The sequence below is a fragment of the Sinohyriopsis cumingii genome, chromosome 6 (genome assembly GCF_028554795.1).
Source record: "Sinohyriopsis cumingii isolate HCF-2022 chromosome 6, ASM2855479v2, whole genome shotgun sequence".
In the NCBI taxonomy this organism is placed as follows: Eukaryota; Metazoa; Mollusca; class Bivalvia; order Unionida; family Unionidae; genus Sinohyriopsis; species Sinohyriopsis cumingii.
In genome coordinates this window covers 63,159,387-63,187,165 of record NC_142966.1, presented here as the reverse complement: position 1 = coordinate 63,187,165, position 27,779 = coordinate 63,159,387, and the positions used below count along the sequence as shown (strand labels likewise).

Below are 27,779 nucleotides of genomic sequence, written 5' to 3'. Positions count from 1 at the left end.
CACGGCTTTGCGAATGCGCTTATTGTCCTTTGTACAAGTGTCATGCTACTTTTATTTTGACCCATATCCTCTCCTTGTTCTTTTCTCTGTCCGTAAGCGTAGCTTCAAGCTCTGTAGTATAGGTCTGCTCTTTTCGGCTGCTTGAAAGCAACTGCTGACTTGAGCCTTAAACTTTCAGGCCGAAAATTAGCACAGACATTAACAAGGTCATACTCCTGCCTTGGGTCCGTATGTCGTTCTATCTACCTAGGAGCTGGAACCGACCGTCGAGTATACCCGTCGTGCCGACTGCTTAAGAGTTGGAACTGACCATCGAGTCCCATTCGTCAGTGGTGCGTACAACAAGCCATCATATTCACTTTGTGTTATGCGCTCTCTACGAAGAAACTCGTTCAAACGTGTAACAGTATGCATACTTTCCTAAGTGCTTTTATTTTTAATTGGTGCCATCTAGCTCAGTTTCTAAAGCAGTGACATATCTCTAAACGGGTGTTATTTTATGTAAAAGATCATTGAGCATCTATGTCAATTTTTGCTGCTCTCCTTCCTAAAGAGTCTAAAACGAATACCTCCACATCCCATGAACAGAGTATAATCCGAGTCCGTACCAACCCTACATGCACGACATGTTTTTACTTCCCCTGCCCCATGTTGATATTTATAAGCATGTATACCGCAATACATATTGATGCACTATATCGGAAGGGTGCGTATCCAATTGGATCTTGTCCTATAATTGGTGTGAAGAAAGAAAAAAATTATATTTGTGTCATGATGCGCATGAGGCATACGGCCGTTTTCCTTTTGTGCTCTGGAGTTTGTCACTGAGCCCGGTAAACCAACGGCGTAAGCAGCTTATGGGTGATAATTGTATTGTCACAATGCACTTTTACGATATGCCGGAACATTGTACTGTGAGGGTCAGCCAATTCTACCAACAATTTGTAAAAACTTGATCTCAGCTACAGTCGGAGTTTCCCAACAACGGAATAAAAATATAGAGGAGGCATACAAAGGGTGGACCTTCCCTCCAGGACCGTTTTCTTACGTTACGAGAAAGGTGTGGGAATCTTGGCGCCAATGGGTCCTTGTTTCCCTGCGCACATCTCATATACATTGGATTTCAACCATATGGACAACGCACAAAGGTCAAACGGCTGAACTTAATAAACATCTTATTTTGTTTTTAGTTTAGTCTTGAAGTAACATTCTTTACTGGTTAGAAAATTTGCAGGAAATCAGAGAAAAAATATTATTAATGTTTTAGCGACTAGAGTAGGATGTAATAAAAGCAGATTGTCTCAGTTCGTATAGCAGATTTTAAACATGGTATATTATCTGGATATGGATTTGGATTTTGTTTCAACGCCTTCTATAATTTAGCATGTCACTTAAAGGACAAAACTGCTCTCTCACAGCCAGCCAAGGCAGTCCTTTCTTCATCGTTGCAGCTCTGCCTTTTTTTTTTTTTGTAGCCACCAAAGATAAAAATACAGTTTTTATTTACGACGAAAAGAAATTTACCGTGAGCAACCAATGCATGTCCTAGTCTTACTCAGGGCCGTAGAGAGCGATTACGGGCCCTGGGGTAAGAAACACCCGGGCCTCTCCTAGTTCTTGTTGAAACAAAATTTTTCTTTAACAAAATTAAAAAGTTTTGTTCGACCCAGGCCCCCTTTTGGGCCCTGGCCCCGGGGTATATCCCCGGTTGCCCCACCCCCACCCCGTTGTCGGCCCTGGTCTTACTATCATAGCACTTGCACGCGACATAGCCGCTTCCTTGGCTTATAAACGCCAAAGATCGTTTGGAAATGTACATGTGACTGCTCTCGGTATGTAAAGTGACATTTTTAATTTGCATTCCTAAAGATTTATAAGAGCGAAAAGAGACAGTACTAAAATAAAAATATTATCAATCTGAATTTAATCACTCAACTAAAAAAAAATTAAGAATAAAAAATAAAAGTATTTCAGTTAAAGATGGGCGATATAGCATTTGTTTAAAAAAAATTACAACGAGCCGCCTCCAATTAGAGAAGGATCTAGGGCAACAGCCAGCGATATTATTTTGTGGCATAATATTAACACAGCACATTAGCAGTAAATCGCCATTTGCTGTAGGAGAGAAAGTTCACTTTTAATTCTTTTTAAAAGGCGGAAACAGACACTGACAGGAGAAAAAAGGTGTCTCAAATTCATGCACACATAAATAAGAGCAAGGTTCCAGATGTGGAGGTGTCTTTCCTGTGAACGGCAATGTGAAAAAAGTAGTTCAGTTAACTGAAGCGTATGACTACTAATCGTCACTTCCGCTGGCGAGATGGGTAATCTGGCATCTCAGTGTACAATTTTAGTCATATAGCAGCTAAATTGTTGTCATTACTATTCCCAGCAAAATCGATGGCCCGGCCATTCCGAAGTTCTTTGATTCACACAGGTATGAACGGGAAAAATAAAATGCATTTCATTTTGTTCCGCCTACTGGTACTTCAAAGATTCGTAGAGAATTACGGATGAAATAAATTGTTAGGTAATGTTTGTTTAGATCGACAACGAGGACAGTTTATAAGAAATTTCAGCTCTAGGTTTCACTGGAAAAAAATTGCCGTTATTGATGATATTTAATTCATCATAAAAAGAACCTATAAAATATATAAACAAATTAAGAAGAATCAGATATTTAAATAATATGCTGAGAGATTGATTGATTTATATCTTTATTATTTAAAAAATTTGTCGACGTCATGTTCTGTCGATTATTACAACGGTATTAAATATGTGGGCTTCGTCTCGCCCTTATACAAATCAAATTTTCATGTTTTGATTGACATTCTGTGGTGAAAAGTTATGAAAGTAAATATTCTGTTCAGTTCCAATTGCAATTTATAAATATATAATATGTATAGACTTCAATTTTCAGTATTTTATTTTACACATACACTCTCTCTCTCTCTCTCTCTCTCTCTCTCTCTCTCTCTCTCTCTCTCTTTTAAGTGGGTAAACTGTCCTTGTTGATAAAAAGTTTGCTTGAAAAAATCAGGTGAAGCTTTGATGTGATCTACATAGAAGTGCTGAACATATTTTGGAAACGGCAAAGCCAGTCAAACCTGGTAAAACTTGGAAAAGGCAAAGCCATTCAAACCTGGTAAAACTTGGAAAAGGCAAAACCATTCAAACCAGGTAAAACTTGGAAAAGGCAAAGCCATTCAAACCAGGTAAAACTGGGAAAAGGTAAAGCCATTCAAACCAGGTACAACTTGGAAAAGGCAAAGCCATTCAAAACAGGTAAAACTTGGAAAAGGCAAAGCCATTCAAACCAGGTAAAACTTGGAAAAGGCAAAGCCATTCAAACCAGGTAAAACTTGGAAAAGGCAAAACCATTCAAACCTGGTAAAACTTGGAAAAGGCAAAGCCATTCAAACCTGGTAAAACTTGGGAAAGGCAAAACCATTCAAACCTGGTAAAACTTGGAAAATGCAAAACCATTCAAACCTGGTAAAACTTAGGAGTCTGAGCAATTTATTTTCGGGGCGTGTGTTGGAGGTTGTGTGGAGGGAGTGTGATTTATTTTGAATATCCAAATAACTTTTTTTTTAAATTGCTCTATGTTTATGTTTAACCGCCCCCTCTCCAAATTCTGATTTAGAAGCTGGTAGCTAGATAACTCGAAATGTGTTAGTCTGTCCTGTTTATTTCTTTCGTAACGTAAGTTTAGCCATGGCTATTTAGCGAGATTCTCTCTCTCCCTCTCTCTCTCTCTCGCTTGTTTCTTCCTCTTACTTTCCGTGTAAGAAAGAATTATTTATATTTATCGGTCAATTATAACCACAAATTGGTTGATTTTATACAATACATATTTTGTCACTTCGTGCTGTACTCTCGGTTCCATACATAATGGTGACTCTGTCTTTCTATCAAACGTATTCCGCTTTGGTAAAGGCCGCTATAATTTTATAATTTCAATTAACCATATATATTGAAAACGTAAGGGGAAAATAGATTAAAATTATTAAATAAACTTCTAATGTTATTTGTTATATTTAGGAGCAAACGTTGTACGCTAACTGTGGTTGGCGCTAATACCCAATTTCGACGAGTATAACTATGTGCAAAGGAATTAAAGTAATAGGAAATTATCTTGCGATGTCACTCATTTGCGAATTTATATACTTTTGATAAAGTTTTATTAAATTTGATTTAAATGTCGGATAAAATCTGCAGCGAAGATGATTTTACCTATTAGTGTTCATTTTGTGACATGTTGCTAGGAAACTGCAAAACTATATGCTTGGTTGCATGTAAGTTATGGATGTTAATATATATTTTTAATGCATTCTAGCTCGATATAAATGGCGGCTTGATTGAATGCATTTAATGGAATTTTTTTACTGACTTAACAGTTAGTCTGTCCTTTATGGTGGTAAAATTTATTTATTATGATTGAGCAGTTTATTAATTCAATTCAGCTAAGTATGAATCGAGCCCCCCCCCCCCCGCTTTACTTTAGTATGAAGTCTGCACAGCGTGTTTCAGTTCACACTTTACTGACCTTTAAAAAATAAATAAACGGTCAATCCTTTAGCATTATGTCGAAGATTCCTATCAATATATCGAGTCATCTAGATGATATATGATTTCCAAAAGATTTGACATTGTTGTCTTATAACACTGAAATACTACCGCCCGATATCGATACTTATGTTTCACCATTTCCAGGCGAGGCAATACTAATTCCACATATGACAAAAAAAACAAAAAAAAAACAACAATAATAATAATAATAATAATAATCTTCGTCATCATCATCATCATCGTCATCATCATCATCATCATCATCATCATCATTCACTGACAGGGATTGACGCTCTACCAGCCAAAAATATCTAAATGAATTAAAGACAAGACCATTTCTTCCTTTTAACTACTGAGTGTTTAAACCGTCTATGACATTTTTCAGAAATAACACGATTTGCAAATTAGCTGCTGTGGTGAGCATATTAGATTATGACTGGCACCATATTCATTTGATAAGAATGACGTTATAAGAAATATTTTGGCTGATGTAACTTCTTTGTTCTGGAGGAGTAGTGATAGCAAGATTTCCAAGATAGCTGCCATTGTGTTATACATGATATCAGATTGACGTCATTTTCGTGTCTTTGGTGAAAGTATAATATCGATATGACCAATCACCAATAAGAAGTAGCGATAACAATATTTCTAAGATGACGGGTATAGTGGCACCATTTTTATTTGCCACCAACTAGACATTATAAGAAGTCTTTCAGTGAAAACCCCATGTTGCCATGACCATTATTTCAGGAGACTTAGTTATACCAAGATGTCCAAGATGGTCCATATAGAGATCATAATGGATGACTGAACTGCACTATTTTCATCTAGGACCAACTTAATATAAAAATCGTTCAGAAAAACACCATGTTGGTACGACCATCAATTCAGAATGAGTAGTGATAAGCAAGTTTTTACGATGGCTAATGTGACGATTTTATTGGACGTGGAAGCGGCGTCATTTTCATTTAATGAGTCTTCTAATGAAACTCTCTATGTTGATATGAATTCAACATGCGAGTCCTTGTATTTGGATCTAACACCTCTGGCATACTATAACCATCATATAAGACTGCTGTCTTTTGATATAAATCTGGTTCAGCTTTTGACTTCTCTTCGAGAAGGTCTCGTGATAATATATGACCCAATGAGCTTTTACTGCATCATACAAAAAAGATCATGACAAAGAATTTTCCTCAGATTTTGCCTGGAGATTCACTAACCAGAGAAAACAGTGACTTGTATTTAACAGAAAGCGGCATTCAGGTTCAAACAGAAAATAAAATATTTATTAAGCTCAGCCGGTTTTGTTTTTTCTTCATAGGAAGACCATGCAAACAGGTGTGAGTTGGCTGGTTCATTCCAGATATTTCATAAAATGCAAATCTTTCCAGAAATGCCACATAACCTATACTGATTTTATTCTTTTTTATATATTGTATCCAAGTTTGAGTTTAACATAGATGAGATAGGTCAGATGGTTCTGGTGCATCTGAATTCATAAAAAGTTTGCAGAAGTTATAGACATGCAAGACAGCAATTGTAGAGACAGACTGAATTGAGAAATAACTAATAGGACAGTTTTTCCAATATTGTACAATGGCATTGCAAACTTCAAGTAGCGGAATGACAAGGCTAAGCATATGGATATATTTATTTATGGATGAATTTTTAAAATTAGCAACAAAGTTAGGAATCCATTTCAAGCCCCATTGCCAGTCGTAAATAACAAATCACATCTCTTATTTAATAACACGTATGACAGGAGAACATATATCCATCGTTCATTTGGACACAATGGTAATCAAAACTGGGCAGCTTCCAACGTTTTCTTTATGATGTAGCTTCCAACGTTTTCTTTATAATGTGAAACCCCAAAAAGATTTTGTTTTTATTTTCAAGCACAGCCACGCTATCTTAAATTGGTTCATTACTCAGCTGTATACGGAAGTTTGACCGAACGAGTGGCATAGACAGAATCTTTACATATGTACTGTCAAGCTGTCGATGTTTTCCCAGTGCTGGTTCGAAAGGAGCTCTTCGGTCGTTAATTTGGCAGTAATCAGTTGGAAGTGTTTTGTGAGCCTACTTCACTCAAGCCATTTTATATGTACTGTATTTGTCAGTTAATTCATTCAAACCCTTAAGAGATCAGCTATAGTATTAAACACTACCTTAGAACCCCCTCAAATGCAGGATATCGCGGGTTCGAACACCGGTGAGGTAATCCCAAAGACTTATATAAAATGGTACTAGCAGCTGCCTCATTTGGCGCTCAGCATTTGAGGTTAACATTAGGACAGGTCGGTCTGGTGTAAATATAACGTAACTGGGCTGGACATGATGCCAAATGTCTACAGGCTACATGCCCCAGTGCTAGACATCACTATAAACTGTCACACTGCAGACATCGTTGCGATATGACTTAAATTATTAAAGCTAGGTTGAAACAGACACACATACATATACATACACAAAGACGGTTAACCCTTTGAAAGTCGATTTACTATCTCAAAGACAATGCGCTATATGGTAACTTGACCTTTCGTTCTAATTTTCGTTCTCACGGAAGTCCTTTTGTAAGGACAAGTTTTGCCCAAACATGTGCACTTTTTTTAAAATCGAGTTGTAATACTGTTAACTGAGCAGCTTCCTCTGATTCCTGTTCGCCATGAGACGTTTCACTTAAATTACTGATCGCCCTAAAACCTGTATTTTATCATAATAAAATAGTACCAACAAATTACTGACGGCTCTCAGATGTTGCTGAAGACCCAGAGAAGACTTCCCAAGGTGGAAAACTTTGTAGACAATCAGTCGTATTTTTTAGTAAACGCCGTGGAGACTGGAGACATTTTTCAAATTGCCTTAATATTGGAAATTAGTGTTATTTCTAAACCACTGGCTTAAATCAATACAAAACTCTTTCGCAGCTACACCGTCCCAAAAAAGATGAATTAATATTTCAGGTAAATCCATACAAACATAACATTTATTATTTTTTGCCATTCCAATTGTTTCTAGAAAGGTATTTGTGGAAAGAACTATATGCAGTAATTTATACTGAAACCAAATTAGATTAGAATCCTTTGTAATTTTGTATGTTAAAGTAAAATGCCTCGTCCAATCCAATTTGTTTGGAAGAATAAGTTGCATTTTCCGCTCAGTTAGTGTTTTAGTTTCTAATATCTATGTGTCTTGAACCAAGATTTAATAAATATTTCTGCAGCCTTTCTTAGTTTCAAGGAGAATTAAGGTCTTTTATTTGCACTTCAAGCTTTTTCCAGACTTTCTGATTGGGATCCCACGGGTAATCTCTTTTGGATAGGATTTCACGGAATTACTGATTTGTGCATATTGAAAATGTTAGTCCCAACATTATATATTTCATTTACATTCTGCCATGAAAGGAATTTTGATTACTCTCGACAATATCGTTTATATATGGTATACCTTCTTCACAACCATTTTTTCCCCGAGAAAATAATAAGCCTCACAACCTTAATGTTTTCATTTTACATTTAGGCTTCAGAAAGAAAAGTTTTTATAATTAAATATTCAGAACATATGCTATATGAAATCAAAACATCATTCTAAAATGTTATCAACGTCTTCTATGATCCTTTCTATATGATGATACCAAACGTGTTAAATTCCTTCAAAATATTTAAAACAGTGAAACATTAGTTTATTACATTTTGTTGTTTTGGTAAGGATTCTTCTGACCCAGGACAGTTGAAAAAGTATGGAAATATTTAAGTCAGTCATTGCAAGTCCCCCCACCCCATCTTTATACATTGTATATGTTACTTTTCTTGTTATCTTGTCAACAGACCCTTTCCACAAGTACTCGTAGATTAAGCTATTTAATTTTATTGATATACTATTTATGGAGGATTTGGTAAACTTAATGAATTGTGATTTAATTTTGACAAGCCAAGTAATTTATCACAATAATTTTCCCAATTTTTCTCTTCGACCATGAGTCCATTATATTTTGGTGTCATTTAATTTACTATCATAATTATGAATTATCATGTGACTTAAACCTGTAGAGAAGATACTGCCTAATAATGTCAAAGAATCATCTATCCAGCATAAATTATACTCTATGCACAAATGGCTGTTGCTGTTTTTCGTGCTTCTTGTCCCTAGTATTCTTGTGTTTTCTTCTTCTATTTTTACACTAAGACCGCGGGTCTTTGTATTTTTAAGAATTGTTTTCAGAACCATACAAAAACAATGTTGTGTAATCTACATACTGAGGTATTAAAAATTAATTTCCATGTAATATTGATACCATTTATATATTAACCAGTTAGCTCATTTTGTTTTTCCCATATCAACTTAGTATTACTTATTTTATTATCATTGGAAAAAGTATTAATCTCTTTAATTAAACATTTCTCTCTAGTCTCTCTTTGCCTTGTTTTAAATGAAGAATAAGACTTTATTCTTGCTTTTATTCCCATTAGAAGAGATTAAAAAAATAATTGGTCATTATCTTAAATTATGTTTCATATTTTGGAATATCACTGGCATCATTTTGGACAAAAATATCAAAGTTTGTAAATCAATATTTTTAATTTTAATTATTTCTTTTATATTTTAAATCTATATTTTTTGTCTTTAATTGAACTTCCCATGTGATTTTTCTTCGTTGAAATTCCTTATCTTATACATTATTATTAAATAGATAATGATCCGTGTTATACCATGGTACAATATCGTCCGCTTCAATATCTGTATAGGAAAAAAACGAAGCCTTGCTTATTTGTTTCTACCTCTCCAAGTGTATCTTTTCTTATCTCCTCGTATTTCTCACCAGATATTAATGACTGCAAACTCATTTGTGATATCTGTCAGTTTCTTGAGCTTGGGTTGTTTAGTCTGACATAATCATATATAAACTAAACTAAAATCTACTCCTATGATTATTAAGTTATCACGATAATCGTTAAAGTCAGTTTTCAACTGTTGATGAAAATTAGTGTCGTCTTTATTTGGACCATAAATATTTAATAACCTTATGTTATAAGTTTTTAATTCCATATCTACAATAATCTTATTTCCTTCTGTGTCTTTTTGTTTTTGCTTTACTTTAAATTCGAAATTATTGTAAAACAGAACTGCTACTCCTCTAGAAGGACTCGAAAAATTACAAACAAAGCATTCACATCCCTGCTCACGTCGTATATAATATTCTTCTTTTAGTAGGAAACGTGTATCTTGAAGGAAATAAATTGAAAACTGTTTGTTTTTACTTTTTAAAAACGTAATGTATCACATAAACCCTGACAATTCAAGGATGCAATAGTAATTTGATCAGTCATCAGGTGAAGTCCCAAAGCTACATCTATTTGGAAAAACTACTTGTCTTTTTGGTTTTTAAAAATTTGTGCTGCTAGGACATGAAGATCTTCTTATTGTCATACCTCTCGAATGAACGGTTATATCAACATGGGGTTTCCGTTAAAATACTTTTCTGAAGCCTAGTTTATCCTGAATAAAAATGGTATCAGTCTGATATCCATTTTTGCCTCCACAATGGCCATCTTGAAAATCTTGTTATCGTTGTTTCTGCTGAATGTAAAGTCATTTCCACATTAAGTCTTCACCAGATGATTTCACATGATATTTAGGTGGTCCTAAATTACGATGTTGATTATTTAACTCCAATATGGCCACCACAGCAGCCACATTAAGAAGTTGCTTACTGGTACTCCACCTGAATGGAAAGTCATATCCACACTGGATTGTCACCAGAAGACGTCTTAAGATGTTTAGTTAGTTTCTACTAAGAATGATGCTGATCTAACCTCCAATAAAATCGCCGCCACCGTGTTCATCTTTAAAACTTTTGTTATTGCTACTTTTTCCATATGGAGGATGATACTGACATGGGTTTTTTCAAAAAAAGGTATCCTGTGATATCTAGTTGGATCTAAATGAAATTGTGCCGATTTGACATGGAGAATGTCTGCTGTGACTATTATCTTTAAAGTCTTTGAATCGTTTATACTACTCAACTGATATTTATAAAAATATGAGATTATCACCAGAAGACTTCTTATTTATCTAGTTGGTTCTAAATTAAAATGGTGTCAATCTGACCTCATGTATGGCCGCAGTGGCGCCCATTTTAAAAATCTTGCTATCGCTACTATTCCTAGATTGATTATCATATCAACATAGGATTTTCACCAAAAGACTTGCCCTAAATGAAAATGGTGTTGATCTGACATCCAATATGGCCACAGTGGCAGCTATCTTAAATGAATGAGCGGTCATACTGACATGGCCAAAAGATTTCGAACGATGTCTAGCGGTCCTACATGAAAATGGCGTTGATCTTACATCGAATATAGCTGCCACAACTGCTAATATCAAACTATCGTTATTGCTCAACTACATTAGAGATGGTTTGAAGACTCTACAGTTAAGAATAAATGGCCTTATCTTTAATTTCTGGAAATCTTTTCGGCCAATTGAGCGTCAGTCTATTCGAGGATGTGTGTGATTGATTTGGATTTTTAACGTAGCTTTAACAATTTTTTCAGTTATATCGCTACGATGGTTGCAGTGTGGTAGCTTATAGTGATGTCTACACTGGGGCATCAAGCCGCATACATTTAGCATCATGTCCTACCAAGTCATATTATTTTGACACCAGGCCGACCAGTCCTAACATTAACCTCATAATGCTGAGGGCCTAGGGAGGCAGCTGTTAGTACCATCTTTGGTATGACTCGGCCGAGGTTTGAACCGCAACTTCCCGCATCCGAGGCGGACGCTCTAACCACCAGGTCGCCGGAGCTGTCTCTATTCGAGGGACTAATGACGTTTAAGGTGATTTTTCTAATTCAATTTACAACATTAAAACGCTGTTATGTATGTTAAAGTATTTCGTTGCATCCATGATGGGGAGGGAAATTGTGCATCAGTACATCTATCTCTGTCTGTGTGTATGTGCCTGTCTGTCTGTCTGTCTCTCTCTGTCGCTCTGTCTCTCTCTGTGTCTCTGTCTGTCAGTCTGTCTCTCTTTGGGATACAATGATCTTTGCCAATTTGAATAAAGTTCCGTTTTTATTTTGGTTATCAAGAGTAATTCATCAATATGGAACACATATCAAAATTATAAATGAAAATTAATAATAATAATAATAATAATAATAATAATAATAATAATAATAATAACAATAATAATCCCGCAAATTACCTACGAAATTAAGTAGTTCAAATACAAATTTAGTCATAATCCATTAATCCGTTTCTAAAAGCGCCTGAAATAAGTCAGCAAAGTTTATCACAAAACGTTTTTGCTATCAAAACTGCGCGTCTGTTAAAACAAGTATCGTTAATAAAAAAAGTCCGACGCTTATGCCAAAATTAGATAATTTGGAAGCTCCAGCAGGTTACACTCTCAGATCTACCTACATTATATAAGTTTGAAGCATATGTGCTCTTCTTGAATACTTGGATATTGATGAGATCTAATGAGTCCGTGTTTTCATCTGGGACATTTTACTTCTTAGATTTCTTTTGTTTAATTATCTCTAAAACTAAAGAGATAACAGACAAATAGTTTGAAAGATAATTTGTTTGGACAAAACAAAACAAGACTTTTTGCTGCTAACATGATTTGTCTCATATTCGTGGTTTCATTTATTCAAAGAAAAGTAGTGTGTGTGTGTGTGTGTGTGTGTGTGTGTGTGTGTGTGTGTGTGTGTGATATTTTGATTTTTTAGCGTAGCATTAACAATCTGAGTATTATCACTACGATGTCTGCAGTGACATTTTATAACGATGTCTAGCACTGGGATATCATGCCGCAGACACGTGGCATCATGTCCCATCCAATCACATTAACCTGATACTAGGCCGACCTGTTTTAACACTAACAACTTACGCTGAGCGCCAAGCTGCTAGTACTGCCATTGTTATGTCTTCGGTATGACTCGACCAGGGTTCAAACCCGCGATAATCCGCATCCGAGGCGGATGCTCACACCACTTAGGCCACCTTAGCGGTCCAAGAAAAACATAAAAATCTCGTGTCTGATGTAGGTGTAATTGACAAGAAATATAACGTACACTATAAACGTTCTTAATTTGTAAATGATCATGAGTCTTCAGCTTGTTATCCCTTATTCTGTTTTTTTTTTCCCACTCGTCAATCAAACCTCGTTGCTAGCACGAATCTTTCAATCTTATTAAGAAAACAATTAATTAGACTTCATTCGATTTTTTTTAATTTTGAGCGATTTAAATAGTGAATGAATCTAATGATCTAACAAAGAAACAAAAGAACGAATAATGAGATAAACATACGAATTATGACGAGATACACAAACGAATGATGACGTGATACACATACAAATGCTCAGATAATGAAACCAATTTAGAACGGACCGTAAACATCTTTATGAAATGCATTAAACTCCCATTTGCCAAGCTAACAATGTGTTCAAAGTGCCGTTAAGAAAGAAACCAATCAAAACAAACCAATCAACCGAAGGAAAGCTTGCACATTCAAAGTAAAAGAACGTGACAATTAGAATCATGAATGAACGAGAAAAAAATGTACTGTTAAGAAACGAAACCAAACAAACAAGCGAATTGACGACGTCTGTCATATTTTACTTGTAGATACAGTGCTCGTATCTTTAACTTTAAAATGTGTAATTTTCGTCGTATCAAAAGATGGTCAATTTTGCAAATAACTATTGCATTATGTTCATTTACCTTTCTCCACCATCGTGCAAGTGTTTATTTTTCGTATGCAAGGTGGGAAAAGGTGACAGATTTTAATTAAAATGGTAATTAATAAGTAAACAAGACAATATGTTCCCATCTGATTGTCCAAATCTCCAGCTGGTTTTCTTTCAATAGACAAGAATTCATTTCGAGTAAGAGATTAACTGATCAATTAAAACAATTTGAGAATAACATCTAGATTTTTGTTGTATATCTCGAATAGTCAGAACAATACTCTTAATAAACTGTTTGGTTCTTTTACCTCTTGTACGAGTTTCAAATAATACCTGTCATATTTTTAAACAAATATTTTAATAAATTGCATTTAATTGCATGAGAAAGGTGTATATTTTGAAATAATAAGCTGAATCAAACCTAATAAGAAAAGGGACATCTAAAGTGGAATCAATGATTTAGAATTAATTTTATAATACAAAAGGATCAATAACTTACAGTGGTAGACAAATCTATATCGACGTCATCTCCTTAAGTTACATTTTTTTACTGATATTACAGTAGATCTTTGGGACTAAGTCATAAATTTGTCATACAAACATGTATATTATTTACAAGAAATTACATCACGGATTTTTTCTTCTACCTTACAGAAATAAATGATAAAGGTTTGTCTTTTATTAATGCGAGGAATATTTCTCCCAGTATCAACAATTCATTTGATTGTAGTCAATTATAAACACCATTTCTCAATATCATATGAATGGCGAACTGGTTTCAGGGCGAAACGACACACTGTGCAATGAAGAATTATGACGAAACGATCTGGAACCCAATATATGACATGCGTATTACCATTAAATCAAATAAAAACTAAATGATTCGAAACAATATGTGTCAAAGACAAGTTCATGTGTTAGATAAAGGATTTTCTACAATAACAATTATGTATTTTTATATTCGACCAGAATATCGACGTCTTTTTCCGGACAAGAACATGGCTAAAAACATCAGGCGATGAGCCCAAGTGCGCGGATCTAACACCCACTGGTTACTCCATCAGTTCGTTTCCCTGCCACTCTCGCGGAGGTGGAATTGCTGTCATTACAAAGAACTCCATCATCAAACGTCTTAACCACACCACAACATTCAATTTCGACCACACATCGTTTGAACTAATCCAAACCACACTCACAAAGGTCAGTCCATTTTTTCTGCTTATACCGCCATCCTCCTAGTAGAAAAATCAAGCTGACTGAATCTCTCTTTTTGGAGCAGTTTCCGAACCTCCAGGAGTATGGAAATTCGATAGGTGGCAACCTGATTATTCTTGGAGATTTCAACTTTCACTCTGGCTGTCCCAGAAACCCAAACACATAAAAACTCATAGATTCCATTAATGTTTTCAACCTCAAACAGTCAGTTAACCAACCCACCCATAAACATGGTCACATTTTAGACTGGATTCTTCACAGACCTGATGATAACATTCTACGGTCCTCCCTGGTATCCCACGAACTTGCATCAGATCACCTCTGCATTATATGCCATCTTGACGTATCAGTCCCTAACCCTCCACCTTTACCTGCTACTAAGAAAAACCTCCGTATGATAAATAGAACCAAACTAATGCACCCAAGCAAACCTAACAACTTGCTTACCTCCTACAGCAGAACAACTCGATAACTGCCTGCGGTCATTGTTCAACAAACATGCCCCAGCTACCAAGTGCAGAGAAAAAATTCAAAAGTGTTCTCCATTGTATAGCAGTGTTAGGGACCAGCTTCGCACTGCTAAAAGAGACCGCCGTAAAGCTGAGAGGCTTTGACTTTCCACCAGACTCACTATTCATAAGCAAATCTATGAAGCCGCTAAGAAGAATGTCACAAATATAGTCCATGCAGCGAAATCAGTCCACTACAGTACAAAGATCATGGAAAGTTCCAGCTGCAAAGAGCTCTTCGAGATTTCTAACAAGCTAATGTCAAGGAACAAATGTACACCACTTCCAACTACTTTCTCTCCAGTCGACCTTCCGGACCTGTTTGCAAATTTCTTCCATGACAAAGTGCAAACCATTAGAGATAAGCTTGACAACACAATTTCAATTGACTCGTCGTCACCATACAGTTGGGATACAATATTTTCAGTGGCAACCGTTGGCAGCATTTGAACCTGTCTCTATGGATTTCGTACGTACAATCGTGATGAAGAGTGCACCAAAGTCATGTGAACTTGATCCAGTTCCAACATCACTGCTGCTTGAGTGCTTAGATCCAGTATGACATTCACTAACTGATGTTATTAATACCTCTCTCTCATCCGGGGAATTCCCATCATTTTTCAAAACTGCCAATGTAAAGCCTCTGCTGAAGAAACCAACACTCGACCATAACGATTTAAAGAATTACCGCCCAGTTTCTAATTTCCCATTTATATAAAAAATCTTAGAAAAGGTTGTTCTATCCCAGCTTGTATCTTATCTTAATTCAAGCAGTCTTTTTAGCAATGTATAATCTGCATATCGCCCTTGCCACAGTACTGAAACTACTCTTCTAAAAGTAGTTACTGACATTCTCTCTGCTTTGGATAGCGGAAAGATTGCAGTCCTCACCCTCCTTGGTTTGTCTGCAGCATTTGACACACAATAGACCATGATGTATTACTTCACCGTCTCCAGCATGTATTTGGCATTCATGATACAGCCGTAATGCGGTTTAACTCCTACGTGGTCAACAGGACACAAATTGTGTATGCAAATGAAATACACTCCAGCCCAGTTAATCTATATTTTGGTGTTCCACAGGGGTCTCTTTTTGGACCTGTTCTCTTCATTCTATACACTCAGCCGCTCTCAAATGTCATAGATCATCATCCAGTGTCTCAACTATACGCTGATGACACCCAAATATACAAATCTAGCCACCCAACTGAAGTTGATGCTACCATCCAAGGTGTAGAGATGTGCATTTCTGATGTGAAATCATGGATGACATTAACAAGCTGTAGATGAATGATGATAAAACCGAGGCCATTCTGATCACAACAAAAAGACTTTCTCATTCACATCCTTTATCTCAAACAATAAATATCAGCAACACCAACATTAAATTCACACAGTTAGTACGAAACCTATGTATTACTCTGGACAGTACTCTCACATCGCACCAACATGTCATGAACATATGCAAGGCTGCATATCTTGAGCTGAAACGCATCAGCTCCATTCGCAAATATCTTTCAGTTGATGCCATTAAACACTTGTGTGTTCATTAGTACTTTCAAGACTGGACTATTGTAACTCACTTCTGTCTGGTTCGTCTCAATATCTACTCCGGAAACTTCAAAAAGTTCAAAACACAGCTGCTCGGATCATACTTGGAGTACCACGATCAGAGCACACCTCCACACTGCTCTGTACCCTACACTAGCTATCCATTCGAGCCAGAATCAAACACAAAATTTGTTCTCTGTGCTACGTTTCACTGACGGACTCCAGTCCAACATAACTATCCGACCTCACCCATGTGTACACACCAGCAAGACACTTACGCTCCTCTTCTGAGAATCATATACTCATTATTCCCACTATGAATACAAAGTCATATGGACAACGTTCTTTTGCATACCAGGGCCTAGCAACGTGGAATGAATTGCCCACTGAACTTAGACACAAAGACACAGTGATCCCATTCAAGAGTGCTCTTAAAACTCACTTATTTCGACTGCAAGAACAAACTTAAAGACCTAATAATGTTTCCTACCTTAAATATTTTCAGTATGTTTTTTATATTTTCTAATTTCGTGGTGTTTGTTTTTTGTAATCATATCATTATATGTTGTCTAATATTGTAATGCTCTTAAAACTGCTAACGATTAGGCGCTATACAAAGTCCTCATTATTATTATTATTATTATTATTATTATAGGTGATCTCTAGTACACGTACATGTATTTATCAATCAAACTGAACCCCCTCTTGCAAAATAAATCAAGCATTACCTAACATGGTCATCTGTAAAAGGTATAAATGAAACAAGCCTAGTTAGGTCTATCGACGAAGAAGGGCTAATATTTATTTCAACATACACACTTATTTATTGTTTATAGAGTGTGTTATGTGCGAAGGATCTCACTACAACTTCTGTTTCAATCTTGGTTTCGCAGTCCATATTTCTCCTATTTCAAAGGACATCAAGACAACTGTTGCTGTCAACTGAAAGGTTCTTAAACGTGCCAGAACTACAAATAATTATTTCCCAAGCACCTAATGATCATACGTCAAGAAATTCTAATAGTTTCACACATGCATGTTTTCTTTTTCTTGTTTGACATTTGTATGATTCAGCAGCAATCCTTCTAAGTCGAATATTAGTACTTCACGCCATGAAATACAAAATAGGACTCCAACATGAAATGCAAAGAATTATTCACTTCTCAAATTACAAAACACATATACCTAAATATATCCAGAGAATTCCCTATGTTAAGAAAGTAGTGCTGGTCCATTTTGCTACATTTATCCATGCAGTCACAAAGTCTCATAAATACCGTACATTATATGACTTCTGCTCCTTGAAATTGGCTAATTACTTAAACCTTCTTTCATGGCAATAAAGACTAAATCATTTACGTGCATGCCTGATGGTTCATAATGCCCACGTGAACCCCCAAACAAATATATTTTCCCTTTCTTAAAAATGCAAACACTGTTTTCATCTTTCGAGGTTTGTCTGTTTGGAAAATATAACCTTTCATGTTTCTTCTGGGAAATACCTTCAATTATTACCAAGGTATTGACAGTGCCTGGGTACGAAAAGCGGCCTACCTTCAGTCTGCCTTTCTGCAACACGTTTGTTTTTCTCCATCTTTGCAAAAGAAACATATTTTTGTTTCGTCCAATAATTCACATTACAACACCAAAATAAGGCAAAAGTGCTCGCTTCTTTGACCTGAGGATCGTACGCAAGAATTGATCTACACATAACAGGACGAAAGGTAGCTTTATGAGCTATATTATTTACTTACCAATAGTCAAAGGTCGATACAAAAAAGTTTTAGATGGAATAGTGAAATAACATCCCCATAAATCGAACATGAACTCCCTGAATGCACGTTGTTTCCCTGTCGTAATTAAGACCAGTTAAAGCATTCGTTTCCTTAGTTCCACCACCGGTCTCCATTTGTCTGAGGTAAATATTCCTCCCCCTCGGAAATTGATTAATTAGAAAAATGTTAGATATTCTTTGTGTACTGTCTAGCTCCCTAAAAGAACTCCATACGCTTTATAGATATTTTCAACCACGCTTAAAGGTTTCAAGGCTGTTATTGTAAAAGACAATATCTACATAGTATTTCAGTGATTTTATTTATAGAGTACGGGCTATTTGTAGTGGAATTTTTACCTTTGACTAAACTGCAACACATACATTGCTTTTAATGTCTAGACTAAGCAATTTCCAAATCTCATTAGATACCATGTACACAATTTTAGAAGAAATAAATTGTAATTTTTTAGAATGGTTTTAATGAGGGCTTGAGTATGAAGATTCGATTCACGTTTTGTTTGATTGTCTTTCTAAAAACTAAAGAGAGTTACGCTTTTGCGATCAATCAGACCGTTCCTTCTCCTCTCTACCCTCAAAATTTTGAATGAGGACACACATTATTCTCCTGTTGAAAATGAATTCTACCCAATGCAAAGTAAAATTTATATTATGGAAACTCATAAATTCTATTAATAAGTTATATGCCTACTGTTTATTTTACTCCATTACGCTATTTTCCCCTCAGTAACTCTTTTTCTTATGTTTGTTTCAATGTCTAGTGTCGGCTCCTCTCTTGTGCTTTAACAACTATGCGGGTTATGATTTGAGGTCAAGAAAAAGGTCCAACACGAACAGAACAACATGCACGTGCAACCCTTGAGAGCGTTTTAAAAGGTGATCAAGCTCAGGACCACCGAGATGCAAGACGAATGTACCAACCAAGATACTGCGCTATTCGAATACTTCTGAACCGTTAGTCTTGAATATCGAATAGGAGACGTTATCTGATATCATTACGATAAAGCTTCAGATCGACTCAGGTTGCTGACAATTCTCATCAAGCTTCCAACTGTATCTGAAAAGCTGGTTTCAACGCAAACATCAATTCAGGTAAATGCAAATTACTTTTGGGTAGATCCAGTTTGACTACAGTATTCGAGTATATATTTAAACATGCATACTTCTAATACAACCAATTACCAAAGAAGGAAACACTGATGAACACCTGCCACATATATTTATTTAATATATTATTTTTGTATACTTTTATGGCAAATGTTAATAATTACAAATATAACGTAACTATCTTAACTGTTCATTCGTTTAAAATGCTCCTTACATTTGTTTTACAGTACAGCAACTGCATTCAGCAACTCATTCCTCCGTTGCATAAGTTAAAATATATTCCATTCGTAGTCTCCGTTAATTGGTTTTATTTTCAATTTCATTTTGTTATCTGCGTTAATGATCATGTTGAATAATTCATAGAGTAATAATATAGTTATCAACAAAAAATGAAACGGAATGTTTACTGCTCAATCCGACAGAATAATGTCGTCTGCTGAATGTATTGTCTTTAGCCGGTCATGCCTGAATTGGAGCTTACCAATTAGCTTTATTGATCAATTAGGATGAATCAGATGCGTCGAATGGTTACATGCCTCGTAGGATCGCCCTCCCCCCCCCCCCACCTCCGCATAGTCAAAATTTGTCCATATCCTCTAGTGCAAGAAAAGGTCAAAGGTCAGATACATTGGTCGTTATTATATTTGCATATTATTCTGATTAAGCCAGACATATTACCATTTTACTGAATCAGACAAATATCATTAATGCTCTACGAATATAAATATTACAACTGATTTTCTTTTTCATCAATATTCATTGATGCTACAGCCAGGAAACACGCTGAAGCAAAGGATGCTATCTTGTCGTTGTTTACATTGATCCAGTCCATTAATACTATTCCGATCATGCCAACTCAGTTTTTGTAATGTAAATTGAATGGGTATCTATTTAGTTGACTGGTACCTTTATCATTTATTAATATATTCATGTGCAATGAACAATACAGTCAGCGCTGAGTCGAGCCCGTATATCAATGGTGTCCAACCCGCAGCCCGCGGGCTGATTTTAAATGGCCCGCCAGAGCTCGAGTAGCTATATAGTCGTTGCCTTTCAGTTTTCTGCTGCGGCCCTCGGCTTCAAGAAAAACATTTTTCAGTGGCCCATGGTGTCAAAAAGGTTGGACAGCACTGACGTAGATGCTTAATGCGGTTGGTTATCATGGCAATAGTGAGGATATACCGGTCCTAACTCTAATTTCGGCTATAAATACAAATTTTGTTTGCTATCCACCGTTTTATGGGCATGCCTGACTATGAACTCAAACGATTCTCTTACACATACTATTAGCGAAGTAATTTTTATAGTTGAGATACAACTCAAAATAAATACATCAGATTCAAAATTTGGTTGGAACGCAACACACACACACACACACACAAGAACATTGCTGGCCTGTGTGACTTTATATCCTACAGCATTAGCCAAACAACGGCAAGATTTTCGTATTTCGCAATTTTTTTTACAGAATGTTGTTTTGTTTATAATTAAAATGTTATTGAATGTGTGATTTCGAAAAGGCATCTTTTGTGCAGGGATATAAAGTCATACAATTCCCTACTTTCAGCCGTACGTTACCGACATTTTTTCTTGAGATACGAAATATTCATGCCTTAGATTGAATTGTTATGTGTTTCTGTACAACTGAATGCTATTTAACTTTACAATTAAAAGAAAACAAACACACACAAACAATATAGATCAACAAAGAAATAAAATAATAGAAAATAAAAATGAGCAGGAAAACATAGGCAATTCACTTAGAATCAACATCGTGTGCAACAGTAGGTTATAAAGTGCTAGGACAACTGTAGTAAAATGTCCGATCCAAGCTGATCCGATTGTAGTTCATACCCTATTGGTCGCAAGTTGAAACGTTAACCTCTGTGCCATCTTGATTCGTTCCTTTATTATTTGCCTCTGACCAAATGCCAGTCTTTCCTCAGAATAAAGCAGGAATAAAAGTTACGCACAATGCATCCATGGAATATTTTTAAACAAATCTAAATGACAATCATCCTGCTAAGGAAATGATTAATTTCTATTTTCATTCCAACACGAAGACCATCAATGAAAACTGTAAATGCGCGTCAATGTAACCAATCATGCGACATCTGAATTAAAGCAACTGAGTCGCAATTAATAGAAATATTGACATTTCTCTACATCTTATTTTGGATTTAAAAACTAATTCATCGGAAGCTATGACCCTTGTGTGTATATGAATGGACCAGTCAATAGCTTGAGGGCATCTGAGAAAACAATCAACCGTCATAAGAATCAGACTCAGTTATCTTTGGGTCGTTTTGTTTTGGTGGATTGGGGGCTGGGGTTAATGCTATTTTTTCAGCACACGATAGGCATAGCGGCCAGTATATCTTTTGGAAGAGGAATCCGAAGCTCTTCTTTCTGATTATCTAACAGCTCATACAAAAGGAGATATCTAACATGGATACACCCACTATCTACCGATCTCTCAAACCTATATGTATATCTTATGTATGCCTTTTACATGTGTGTGTGTGTGTGTGTGTTTTTAAAAATAATTATGGGTCAATGTGTTGGACACTTTAGTACGAGCTATATTTGTACATACATGTTAAATTTATAATTGTAATATTCTACTATACAGATTATGTGTTAGATTGGTTGAGTGAATCAGAAACAAATGTATTATCCTCAGAAATTACTATTACTATTCGCATTGTTATTGTTATTGTTATTATTATTATTATTATTATTATGTCGCTTACAACCAAAGCTGAAAATCATTGCCAAGATATTCTTTCATTTTCCTTTCTTTTCGTTCCCAATAATTGACAGTCTTTCCACGCAAATGATCAGAATAATATTCTATCCGACTGGGAAAACTGTGATAGTTTCATTTTATATTTGCGACATTCATTTAATACACGCGTGTTATCTTCACAATTCGAACAGATCTTGTAAAAAAAAATGCAATACAAATAATAATCTAAATGAAATACAAATATAATAGTCGTATTGATTTATTTTCCTTGAAATATGTCGTCATTTTGTATATTATTACATGTAGTGGCATTTAGAAGTCAACTTCTGAAATAAATTTCAAAACGAAAAATATAACCATCCCAAAGCTGTCTATAGTGATACAATAGGTTTGCTTCCAATGAGCGTAGAAAATATGTCTACATTTTATATAGTGATTAATGACTCTTGCAATTTGCAATTGTGATTGTGACATTGATATACTTACAATAAAAAATAGCATTGGGGTGCAGACGAATGTAAACAGAACAGTTTTCTGTCAGCAATGCATAGAAAAATGGACAATGATGACCTACTTGCTAAATTGCTACATCATTCCTGACGATGTATGCGTTGATGGATATTATTAGGCACAAAGAATAGTGTGGGGCATGCATATCTTCATTCCGACCCCCCCCCCCATTACACTGATTTGTGAAAACATGAGTAATTATTTACTTTTTCTACAGTTATGTAGTAGTACTGATCTGAAATAGAACTAGTTCTTTTCGAGAAATGGCGTACACCCCAAGATGCTCGATGGAGACCGCACATAAAATTATACTCGATAATTTTGTTACATGTGCATAACAAGTTTCATGAAAGCAGAGACTGAATTGATATATATGGACTTATAAAAATAACTACCATTGTGATAATAACGCAAAGCAGTCTAAATGGATACAGTGAACCACGAACAGCACATCATCTACCAGCCCTATACATAATAGCTCTCTGTGATGGCTCAGATAGAGTATGGCTTGTTAACGACCAACGTGTCTCAATGACCTCGACCTATTCGTTCTTGAACTAAACTTGATGTGCATAAATAATTCTTATCTTCTTAATCTTGCTATAACAATGACCCATGACCTTTAGATACCAGAATCGATAGGTTTCTTTTTTTTACACTAAATGCAAGCTATACGGAATGTTTTGACCAAAAATTATTTTAGAACAAAAGACACCGGTGTTATCCGAAAATCCATTTTTCTTGTAATCACAACGAACTTTAAACCCTCAAATTAGTATGCCTCGTTCATGCTCTAATTGCAAACCCTCCTCAAAAGCTGGTCAATGTAGATGGTATGGAGCTAAAACTGTTATGTTGAAACGATTTATCTCGTTCAATAACAGTGACCATGACCATTCACCCCCACCCCCCGAGAAAAAACAGTCTCAGCTAGCTTCTTTCTTATAGAACACATAAACTCATCCAAAAACTTTAGTGAAGATGCATGGTCGATAAATGAAAATTGCAGAAACTATTTTTCTTTCTTCTGTACTTCAAAAGCAAGCCATTAACAAAGTGTGATAAAGGTATTTGATGCAAAACTAATGCTAGTGTGCGGTAACCATTCTTTTCTTTCAATCCTCATTCTCACATTAAAAATGCATTATTTAAAAAGGTAGGTCATCGTGTATACGCTAAGAATGTGTTAACGGAAATGATAGGTATTATTTCCACATTAACATTAGGTATAATGATAGGTATTATTTCCACATTAACATAGGTATAATGATAGGTATTATTTCCACATTAACATTAGGTATAATGATAGGTATCATTTCCACATTAACATTAGGTATTGTGTGATAATATTAAGGCATTCAGAATTTCTTCTCTTTCTCGACTAAACAGAGAAACACCATCATATCCATGCTACCGTTTTTAGAAATCACATATGCACGATTTCATAGGATTCATTTGTCAGACGGATATGAATTATTGATCTCCAATATTTAGAAATGCATTGTAGTATAACAAATATTACATATTCCACAACCGCTTTTCTACCTCAGAGAAATATCTTCCATGTCCAGTCATTGTTGACTAGATCTGTCACTGTAACGGATGGACGAACTAAAGGGTACATAAGGTTACTGCATTTATTAAAATGTATTAACAATAATCATCAAAATGGTATTATTTATAACTTTGATAATCATTTTTATCGTATAGAAAAGACCAATGTTGAAGTGACTGATGTAAAGTCATGTATTATCGATGGCATCCACAGTGCTTTACTTCCGAACATTTGTTTGAACTCTAGGTTACGGAGTAATATCAGTAATAAAACCGATTTAGGGCGCGCATTTTTAAGATTATACGTTTGGCACTCTTCTATTGATCATTATTTGTTTGACAGCTGCGACATTTGCAAATGAGGATTTTATAAATACTTAATGATATGATCGATAGCATCAATTATTATTTAATGTCAAAATTTACGGCTGCACATTCTACAGGGACCATATCTGCATACAATTAAAGTAGAGAGCGCAAATAGCGAATTAGCGACTATAATAACGGATTTCTTCAGTCACTCACAAAATATTCCAATATAATGTTTACTTGGTGATATTCTGAACCCGTCTAGATTTTCGTCAGTTTTAAATATTTTGATCTACAAGAACTTTCAAGTTCTATATCTGCTCATTCTTGAATGTCCGGACAGATCATGTGCTTTATTCCAAAACTTGATGAACTTCCTCCTTTCCTTTTAACAACTTTGAATGATCATTTCTGCAGGTGTGCAGGGGGATTCGACCAAGCGGTCGAAATAATAACATGACCTTGCCTGTTCTCTGAAGATAACTTGTTATAACAGAAATCTGACATTCTATAATTCTTACTGCCGGCCACAATATGCATTCAGAACTTACAACGAACCAATCGAATCAATTACTATTACAGTAATTGGTTCTGGAGAACATGAGGTTTACTGTCAAACACTGGAAGAAGAATAATTTGTCCATTTCTATGAATTAATTTTCCGATAATTTTCTTGACTAACAGATTATGAAAACATATATGAATTTACAAAATCGTAACTATCAAATGCTTGAAAATAATTTCAAATATAGAAATGATTCTTTTAGATAACTTGGGTAGAATGCCAATAAAATCTCGGTTTAATGAAATGCTGGAGTGATCATTTAACGTTAAAAGTATTTCTTATTTAGAATCCGTGAGAGGAAGCGTAAACATAATGACTATACCCCAATACAACAGACTCGATCTTAACGTGAAACATCACGTTCATCAACTTTTCAAAGGCGGTGATATTGCCTTCGATTCTTTGCCTCTATCTTAGTTTCATTCAATCAGACTCTCGCGTGGTTCCTTGAGATCTTCACCTGAGTTTGGCGAATATCTAAATTAACCTGCCAGAACTCTTGTTGAACTTGCTGACCTTCACGTGCTTTGATGCTGCTTCTGCTGCAATGAAGGTGGCATACTTGTTGTTTTGCTTGGGACTATCTGCGCATCGTGTATTGTAATAGTTTTCCCCCAATTTTTGTCACTGGCCGCCTATCTTTCGATGTGAGGACCTTTCATTATTATCGTGGAAATTTTGTCCATGATACGAGACCATACATTGTTTTGTTTTTTATTGTGCAATGGATGTTTTCGCAATGACAGGGGATCCTACTCATTATCGTATAATGGATGTTTTGGCCACAATACAGATTTTCCCATATTACTTGTTACATCAAAAGATTGCACGTCATTTTGTTTGGATTTGACGGGTTCTGTAGGTTTGTTCAATACCTTCTGAAGACTGAAACTTTTCAGTAAATATGAGTATCCTTCGTAGGATGCTAATTAATTAGAACAGGGGTTCCGTGAAACAATATGTATCGCCTTCTCTGCGTAAGTCAATTACATATTACAAATAATTTTCCCCGTTAATGAAAAAAGTAAATCTGTATAGTTATTGCTACTGGCAAAGCAGAAAGTTTCTAAGTTGTGAAACAGAGCAAATCACCATGAGCGATTGAGATACCCTTGGACCAATTTCAATTACATATATGACTTTTCACGTCGAGGAAGCGTAAGTATAGTTACATGGTCGTGATCTCAATAGCTGCCAAGTTATGACACCAGGAGCAGGAGACGGGTGAAATGGCATATATCGAAGCGCTGGTCTATAAACAGCTTCTAAGTTATGATGCATGTGCTAGTCCCAGGGGAAGAGAGAAGAAACTCAGGGCCCAATGTTGGTTGTATAAATAACTTGGCTCTTGTATGCCGAGAACGTGTGTCGATGGTCATAGGGTGGTCATCTCAGTGATTTCCAAATGATTCAGGAACTTTGCCGAATTGGGTAAGGAAAGACACAGAGGCATGACCCAAGGTCAATGCAAGGAAAAACCGCAGTTTAACTGCTTTCTTGTGCAATAATAAATCCAAAGACAAACGCGTGCATCATAATTCGTCGATTTCAATCAAAATATGTAGAAATTAGCGGCTAATCTTTGAAATCCCAAAGAGGTGGGATTCGCTTTGGGAAAAAACAATCTCCACTAACTTTCAGATATATTCAGAGTTATGAGCTTGCAAACAAAGCAAAAACAACAACAAAAATTACTCTGAGCTGACAATGACGTCGACTTCGTGTCTAATATATCTTGCAGTTCTCTATCGAAATGGTTAGACTAAATAATGGTCTGAGGAACCACTAGGAAACAAGAATTAGTACAATTGTAGCAGACAGATACTCACCTTTTTCTGCTTATACTTTACGGCCAGTTTAAGCCGACTTAGTTTCATCTTGTCGTTAGTAATCAGTTCCTGTTCTATGGCAGCAGGGTTGCTAGTATCGTGATTCAGGACGATCTCCAACTCTTTAGAGCCTCTCGTCTGCTCTAACAAATCCACCGCGAATTCCTGACACTTTCTTGCCAGTTTTTCATAATCCACTTTGAATTCATTCTCCAACTTACTCAGTCTCCTCAATTCCCAACTTAACTCAAATGATGTCAAAATAGGGTCCTTACTGGATAGAGCTATCAGTGATGGGCTTGCAAGAGCCCTATATGCGTTAATCCGGGATCTCGAATGACGTAGACTGTCCTCCCTACTCTGAATAACACAATGTTTGCAGCTGCACCGGACGTCATGAGGTTTTGGGATACGGTATCCACGGTCCAACAGAATCTTGATGATTTCATAATTGTCTCGGTGAGCCGCTAGGATGATTGGGGTGATATCCGGCGTAAAGGAACTGGAAGGGACTGTGTGGTGGAGAGCCTGTAAAAAGACAGATTATAACTGAGCACACGTGACTATATATATATATATATATATATATATATATATATATATATATATATATATATATATATATATATATATATATATATATATATATATATATATATATACTGCTTATAAAAACTGCCATATGTGGTAACGTGAGTTTTGATCTGCCCAATACAAATTCCACACCGAAGGTAGGAGTCTGTGCTGACACTCACACGTTGGTCATGGTTGATATCAAATTTTAATATGTATCCATTAGATTTTTTA

General features: G+C 35.7%; 1 protein-coding gene across 2 annotated transcripts in view; it reads right to left on the bottom strand.

Moving 5' to 3' along the window:
- The window catches only part of LOC149797075 (transient receptor potential-gamma protein-like), a 179,518-nt gene that overhangs the window by 46,944 nt on the left and 104,795 nt on the right, over positions 1–27,779 (bottom strand). For both annotated transcript variants that reach the window (XM_089961750.1, XM_089961751.1), the window contains exon 3: positions 26,973–27,500. In XM_089961750.1, coding sequence (XP_089817876.1) covers positions 26,973–27,500 — 528 coding nt within the window. The remainder of the gene's footprint in view (positions 1–26,972; positions 27,501–27,779) is intronic.